This window comes from Galeopterus variegatus, unplaced genomic scaffold (assembly GCF_000696425.1).
Source record: "Galeopterus variegatus unplaced genomic scaffold, G_variegatus-3.0.2 Scaffold479, whole genome shotgun sequence".
Classification (NCBI taxonomy): Eukaryota; Metazoa; Chordata; class Mammalia; order Dermoptera; family Cynocephalidae; genus Galeopterus; species Galeopterus variegatus.
The window spans coordinates 137,352-144,856 of NW_007726590.1; the positions used below are offsets into that span (position 1 = coordinate 137,352).

General features: G+C 42.4%; 1 protein-coding gene across 1 annotated transcript in view; it reads left to right on the forward strand.

Annotated features, from left to right (window-relative positions):
* The first annotated feature begins 875 nt into the window (after positions 1-875).
* VTI1A (vesicle transport through interaction with t-SNAREs 1A) overlaps positions 876-7,505 on the forward strand; it is a 366,044-nt gene continuing 359,414 nt past the window's right edge. The window contains exon 1 of the mRNA XM_008569223.1: positions 876-1,086. Within this exon, the coding sequence (XP_008567445.1) occupies positions 993-1,086 (94 nt within the window). The 5' untranslated portion in view covers positions 876-992. The remainder of the gene's footprint in view (positions 1,087-7,505) is intronic.

Below are 7,505 nucleotides of genomic sequence, written 5' to 3' on the forward strand. Positions count from 1 at the left end.
TGTGAAAACATGACTAAAAGAGTGTATGAATAAGACTTGAGGAAAAAAGAAGAGGAAGTGACTCTGGGAGCGAGGGAGGGGCAGGGCGGGACGGCGAGCGTGGGGAAGATTTGTAGAAGGCTATTTTTGACTGGACTGGATTCAGTTGGGGGAAGTGGATCTGAGATACATGGATAATAGAGAGTCCTACGGAGCAGATGCCGCTGCCTCGTGCCTCAGTTTCCCGCCCGTGTCACAGAGCAGAGCGCTTAGAAATCCTCACTCAGGGCAGGACCATCGTGGTGAGGCTGGTCTCGCCATTCGGGGTTCCATTCCCTGCCTTAACTCTCACCTCAATCTGGTCCCTGGTGCCCGCTCCTCAGCCATAGCACATCCAGGGCTGCCTGGGCTCACTCGGAACAGATTTTCTCCTCCTCGGATAACTCCGCCATGGATACCTCAGCCCAGGGCAAGCATTAAGCAAATCCTGTTTGCAAGAGGCTGGAGTGCGAGACGCGCTACGACCCGTGTGTCTCTCCGCCAGCGCCCTCGCTGCGACTCTCCCGCTCAGGCCCCCTGCGCAAAGTCTCCTTTACAGCCACTTCCGGGAGGTTCTCCGCATCAATCTTCCCTCGGGAAGCAAGTTTCTGACAAATGTAGCTTGTGGAACCGGAGCCGTTTCCCAGAATGCGGAAGGGGGTAATTGCTTTCACAGAACCCAGAGAACACGCGTGTTTTCTTAGCCTGTTGGGGGGAACTAACTGGGGCTCTTTTCCTTGGCGAATTACTTAATATTGAAGCCTCAGCGGAAAAGAAAAAGCGCACTCAACTCAATTTCCGGAGGACAGAGATTGCGACGAACAACCAGGAAGCGGTTGGTCTGGGAGCTGTCCCCGGTTCTCCGTTCTGCTCCCGAGGGGGCCTCCCGGAGTCCCTACGCTGCGGCCCCCTCGCCCCGCGCGGTCCCTGCCCCGACCTAAGCTCTGGCCCGGGCCAGTCACTCCGGGGCAACCATGTCTTCCGACTTCGAAGGCTACGAGCAGGACTTCGCAGTGCTCTCTGCAGAGATCACTAACAAGATTGCGAGGGTCCCGCGACTCCCGCCTGGTGAGAGCCCTGCCTCGGCCGGGCGTGGGTGGCCCGGAGAGTGGGGAGGCTGGGGGCGGTGGAACGCCGCCTGAGCAAGTGTGTGTTGGAGGCTCGAGGCTGGAGTGGGTGTAGCCGGCGGCCCCGGGGAGGGATGCGGCTTACTTGGTTGAGGGTAAAGAGAAAGTCCAGTCTGGGTTGTAGAGTACAGTGGAAAGAGCCTTCGGAATCTGAGCCATCTGGGTGCGAATTCTGACTCCACCGCCTGGTAACTTTTATAACCTTGGGAACGTTTCTCTGAGTCTTAATTTTCTCGTTTGTAAAATGTAGAGATTTCAGTATCCAAAGAAAATGATTGGAAGTATCTAGATCATGGACCTGCAGTGTACAGCGGCGTTGTTGTATCGGTAATAATGATATTATATGCGGCAAGATAGAGTTAAGAGCCAGGGTGGCTGGATTCAAATCCCAACTCTGCCATTTAGAAGTTGTGTCTCTTAGACAAGTGTCTTAACCTCTCTCAACTCTCTTGGTAAAATGGGGAGAATCGTACCTCTCTTGTAGGGTTGTCGTGAAGATTAAATGATATAACATATGTAAAGCCCTTTCTTGTGTGTTAGCTGCTATTATCATTAGTATTTTTCATACTCCCACCCCCATTTCTCGTTTCTCATCATTCTTGGGGCCCTATAACCCAATTTTATGTAAAACTCAGTACAGGATAATTTTCTCACTTTTAAAATTACACATCTCCCATCCAGAAATGCTTTTGTTTGTTTTTGTGTTTTAGCATGTCTTACTTTCCATGCTATGTCAACTATGTGAAGGTGGGAGCTCTTATTTCCTTGATATTTACTTACTAGGGGCTCAGGAAAATGTTTAAGTGAATAAGTAGATGAATATAAATATGATACTTTGTGACCATTGTTTGTAAGATGATGTTTTAGAATTTATCTTTCTCTAAATACAAATCTGAGTAGTTAGTTACGCATAAGATTTTTGCTTTTTGGTTGTTTTGGTAGTGAAATTGAACTGTCATTGGTCTGCTAGACTTGGTCTTACCTTAACTCTGGGGTGTAAAGTGTAGAAAAGGGGATTGTCATTGATCTGTGGACTGGTGGGCACCTTCATTTACCCACCTTGTCAGTCAAGTCCTCGGTGCCAGCAATAATTTCTCCTGGACCTAAGTTGTCATCCCTCTTTCCCTTTCCCTACTTCCCCCAAAACTTATGTGTTTATAAATAATTTTCTTCCTTTATTTCTTTGTTCCCCCCCACCACCTATTTTCTGTTAATAGGGATATTTGCTTGGAGCCAGGATCTCTGAACTTACACCCCACTCATCTCCTGAAGTCCCAGTTAGTTTTGAGGAGGTGGAGGATGTCTTAAAGAGGTTTCTGAGTCCAAGTAAGGGAACAAGAGGAGAGAAGCAAGGTAGCATAAACCACCAAACTCTGCTGCCTGGGAGATTTTTGTGGAGAAAGTGGCTGATGGCCTCATCACTTCATGACACATCACCTCGCCTCTTCTCTTCAGTTCTGCTTTTCTCCACTGCCCAAGATCATCTTGATTTTTGTTGTTGTTGTTGGCGACTAATTCCTTTGAATTGAGTCCCAGAGCCTCAGAATATCAGGATTTGTGGTCTCAGTTGGGTTTTTGTTCATTTCAATTGTAATCGTTTTAGCAGTAGAAACATTTGTTTGCGCTAACAGCTTTTGTATTAGGAAGCTGTTTTATAAAGTAACAAAGTCATCCCCAGGTGCAAAGTTGTAACAACTGTTTCTAAGAAAACAGATTTTGTTACAATCGAGTTTTTCTTGCTTTTATAATTTAATGTAACAATTCTTACCACAGAGAAGGAAACCTTTGAATTAAGTACCTTGAAAATAAAGCCATGCCTCTCCTTAGCTGTAGTATAAAGGAAGGCCCAAACACAGCAGCTACATCACTGTTGAGAGGAGATTGTATTGCTGACACTGGAAAAAATGCTCACTGACTTGAATAATTTAATAATCATAATTCTTTTAAATGCAGTGGTGTTCTTCTTGATAATGACGTGTGCTTGCTCCCTTTATTAACTGTTTCTAATTGATAAATAGAAAAAGATGAAAAATATGTAATTATGAATTTCAGATGTATGTTTGTGGACTAACAGAAATTAATATGTATAACCATGGCAAAAACAGTATGATTAAATATAATTATATCTTTGGACATCATTAGTGGTGTGGTGCTCAGCTAAAATTGACCAAGAAAAGAAGAAATATAATTTGTTTGAGTTAAGAATGTTAAAAATTAGGGCAAACATTCCAGCCAAAGCAGTCCATTTTCTACATATTAACTTATTTAAAATGAAATGGAGTGGGTTGGGTCTATAGAAATGAACTTTACTCTCTGCTGTGCATATACGATGGATTAAAAGTGTTACTTCCAAAGAGAATAGTAAAGGTCGAACATTTTAAAGCTTTATTTTTAAAAAAATTGATTACTTTGTGATATGTTTTAAACAATAAAAGACTTTACTCTTAAAGTGTTTGAATCTTAACTAATCTTAGTAATTAGACTGTTGAGATGGCTAAGTCCCTTCTTAATTAACACTCTTATTGCACTGTTTTTAAAAATTGATTTTTAATGTTCTGTGGGAAAGTCAGGAAAATGGATGAGCAGAAACCACAATTAATACTTTATTCTGAAGTTCCTTTTCCTCTGGTGATGGGAATGAATTCCTAACTAGGGGATACTTTCCACAGGTGCAGTTTCCATTACATCAAGCAGGCTCCCGGATTTAACGTTTCTCATTTGATTGCAATTAGTTGTTTACCTCACGGTTCACAGAGATCAATGGTCTATTGTGAATCCTATCACTTTGAGGCTACAGTCAGGAATGTACCAAGAAAATATGGCAAAGTGCTTAAGACTCAGACATGATATCAGATCTGTTTAGAATCCAGGTTCTGCTACTTACTAGATGTACAATCATGGGCAAATTGCTTCACTTCTCTAAGCCTGCCTCCTCCATTTGTGGGCAGAGGGATAATAGCTTTGACCTTACAATATTGTAAACATCAAGTTAAATAAAACGTATAACACGTTAGCATAGTTCTTGCACAGAAAAAGTATGTGATAAACTATCTATTAGTGCTATTGCTGCTGCTGTTGAAGACAGCAGCTGGTAGGGTTAGCCAGGACCTAGCTCTTCAGACTTTGTCATATTAATTGAACTCTTCAAGGAACCTTGGACTTCAATTCATGCTTCCTTTCTGTGCCCAGACTAATTAGGTGAATTTCTCTTGATGAACACCTGCATTTGAAAGGAGGTGAGTGATCAGAGACTTTTGGATATGAAATTGGAGTTGGGCTTTAAACTCAGGATATCAAGGAGTAAATCAGGAGAGAGAAGTGTAAGTGGTGGGGCAAGACGGGTGCCCATTCTTGAAGGAAATGCTTGAGTCTAGCAGCTTAGTTATGCCAAGCCCTGGAGGACTTAGGAAGACCTCTACACATAGCCACATGAAGCCATAGACATTGTTCTGTGATTTTTCTCTTGCCTTTGCAAGGTGGTCATAGTGAAATAATTCAGAAGAGTCCTTTTTTACTTACGAATACTGTGGTCTGCTTAAAATATATGTGGCTCTAGAGTTGTAATGTCTACATGTAGCTATTAGCACTTGAAATGTGGCTATTGCACATAGTAAAATGGTAATATCTTGGATTAAATATTGTTAAAACTAAAAACATGTTATTAATATTAATTTCACTTGTTTCTTTTTACTTTTTAAAATTCGGCTACTAGAAAATTTTAAATTACATATATATTACTTGCATTATGTTTCTATTGCTCTAGAGAGTTGGAGTTGAAGGGATGGTTCCAGTCCTAATTCAGGAACTAACTGCCTCCATAGACAGTTTGCTCTTAGGTAAGAGTCAGGCTACCACACCATCAGCTTCATGAGCTGCTGGGCAAAATCCAACTTTTTCAGTTGAGCATATGTGAAAATAGACTTCAGCTATTTTTGATGGTTCTGTTATGTTTCATAGAAAATTAAGCATTTATGGTGTTTTATTCATCTTTGAATAATATACACATATATATAAACAAATATGTGTATATATATGCATATATCTATAGATCTATATCTTGTGTGTGCGTGTATGTATGTGTGTGTAAATATATGCTATTTTTCTTTTATTCAGTTTCTCTGTGAATAACAAATATATTGCTAAATGCTAAAACTGATTGATTCATTCAGTAAACATTTAGTGAACTGCTACCATGTCCTGCTCTCTGTGCTAAATACAGAGGTAGGACAAAGATATGTCAAGAATGGTTTCTGCCTTTGAGGAGCTGGAGATAAAGCAAAAGAAAAAACTACAGAAACTAATCTCTTATGACCATCAGGCTCACTAGAGCAGAGCAAAGAGCTCTAGGAATTCAGAGGAGGTGAGATTGTGTCCCAGGAGATCTCCTGGAAGGATAAATGGGGTTTGGACAGACAGAAACAGGGAAACACTGTATCATAAGAGGTTGCAATAAATGGGTGCAGTGGACATCTGCTGTGTGCAGCACCCTCCATTCCATCTTCTGATAACAAACAGTACCTCAGTTTTCCGTTGAGGAACAACCATCAACCCGCCTTACTCCAGTCTTGGTGGAACTGACAGATTGTCCTGTCTTCTCCAGGTTAAGAGATGAACATGGTACCCAAGCAAGGATATTCTGAGAATTTTTGCCAAGATTTTGAATTTTGAGCAGAGTGAACCAAGAGAGTCTAGTTAAAGCTGCTCAAGACTTTTCTTTAGTAGAGGTTGTCAGTGAGTTCCTGCTTTCTGGTGCCCTGAACCACCCCTGATACTGTTCTCCCCAAGCTTGGTGGCTCATTTTTTTCCATTGACTCTGTGAACCACCCTACATTATTCTAATACATTTTCTTTTTTGGCTTAGGTTAGCTAGAATCTGTTCTGTTGCATTCAACCGAAGGACCTTAAATGGTAGCTTTAAAAAAGTTCAGAGAAGGGGGCTGGCCCAGTGGCGCACTGCTACAGTGCACCACTTGGGAAGCGCGGCAGCACTCCCGCCGAGGGTTCGGATCCCACATACAGACCGGCCGCTCACTGGCTGAGCGAAGTGCGGGGGCAACACCGAGGGTTGCGATCCCGTTGCCGGTCCCGGTCCGGGCACGACACTCAGGGTTGCGATCCGTTGCCGGTCACGAAAAAAGACAAAAAAAAAGTTCAGAGAAGGAAAAAAAATGAAATTAGTTTGGGTCATAATGAATAGTCTGTCTGGTTAGTATGTATAGTACATACTGGAGAGCTTGTAGTTGGAGATAAAATTGGAAAAGTTGCTTGGGTCTTGAATGTGGAGGGCCTTGACTGCTAGGCTCAAGTGATCTCAACAACACCAAATTGTAGGAAGATTAAATGGAAGAGGGAGACAGGTATGGAGACAGGGATACCAGGGTTGTTGGTAACAGCTTCTTTTGTTAATACTTGCACTGTTCTGCTTTTCTCATTCAATTTACCATCATTTTTTGAGAACTGATTATACCAGGTTCAGTGCTAGATCTTAGAATTATAAAGGTGATTAAGACATGATTCCTTTCTTCCCAGAGCCCCCAAGCTGAAAGATTAGTAAGACCCATTACTGTGAGAGATAAATCATTAGGATTATGTGAGCGTTATAGGTATTTTATGTAAGAGCAAGAGATTAACTTTTTTGTTGGGTTAGGAAAGGCTTTAAAGAGGTGGTGATTTCTGAAGAGAGTTTTGAGTGCCTGTTTTGCAAGTGATCTTGATGGAGATGGGCATAAGCATTGGGATTAAAGACTTGGAGTCCTGAAATGGATCAGAATTGTAGATAATGACTTAGGATCACAAATACATGATATGATAGTTTGAAAATTGATGTAATTGCCTAGAGATATAGACAATAGTCATAAAAGAAGAAAAGCAAGGACTGAACTCGAAGGAACATCAACAGTTGAGGAAGAGGATTTGTGGGCGGGGACACTGAGACAGAAGCAAGTGTTTAGAAGAATTATAAAATCAGTGTTCATGGAAACCTGAGAGGAGAAAATTACAGGATGGGAGGAGCAGTGTCAGAGCCACAAGATTAAATAAAAACATGACCAAAGAATGTCTATTAGGGGCCGGCCCGGTGGCGCACTGCTACAGTGCGCTGCTTGGGAAGCGCGGTGGCGCTCCCACCGAGGGTTCGGATCCCACATACAGACCGGCCGCTCACTGGCTGAGCGAGGTGCGAGAGCAACACCAGGGGTTGCGATCCCGTTGCCGATCCGGTACGGGTGCGACACTGAGGGTTGCGATCCGTTGCCAGTCACGAAAAAAGACAAAAAGGAAAAAAAAAAAGAATGTCTATTAGTTTGGGCAATGGAAAAGTTATTAATGTCAATGAGAGTCATTTCAGTGGAATGGTGGGGG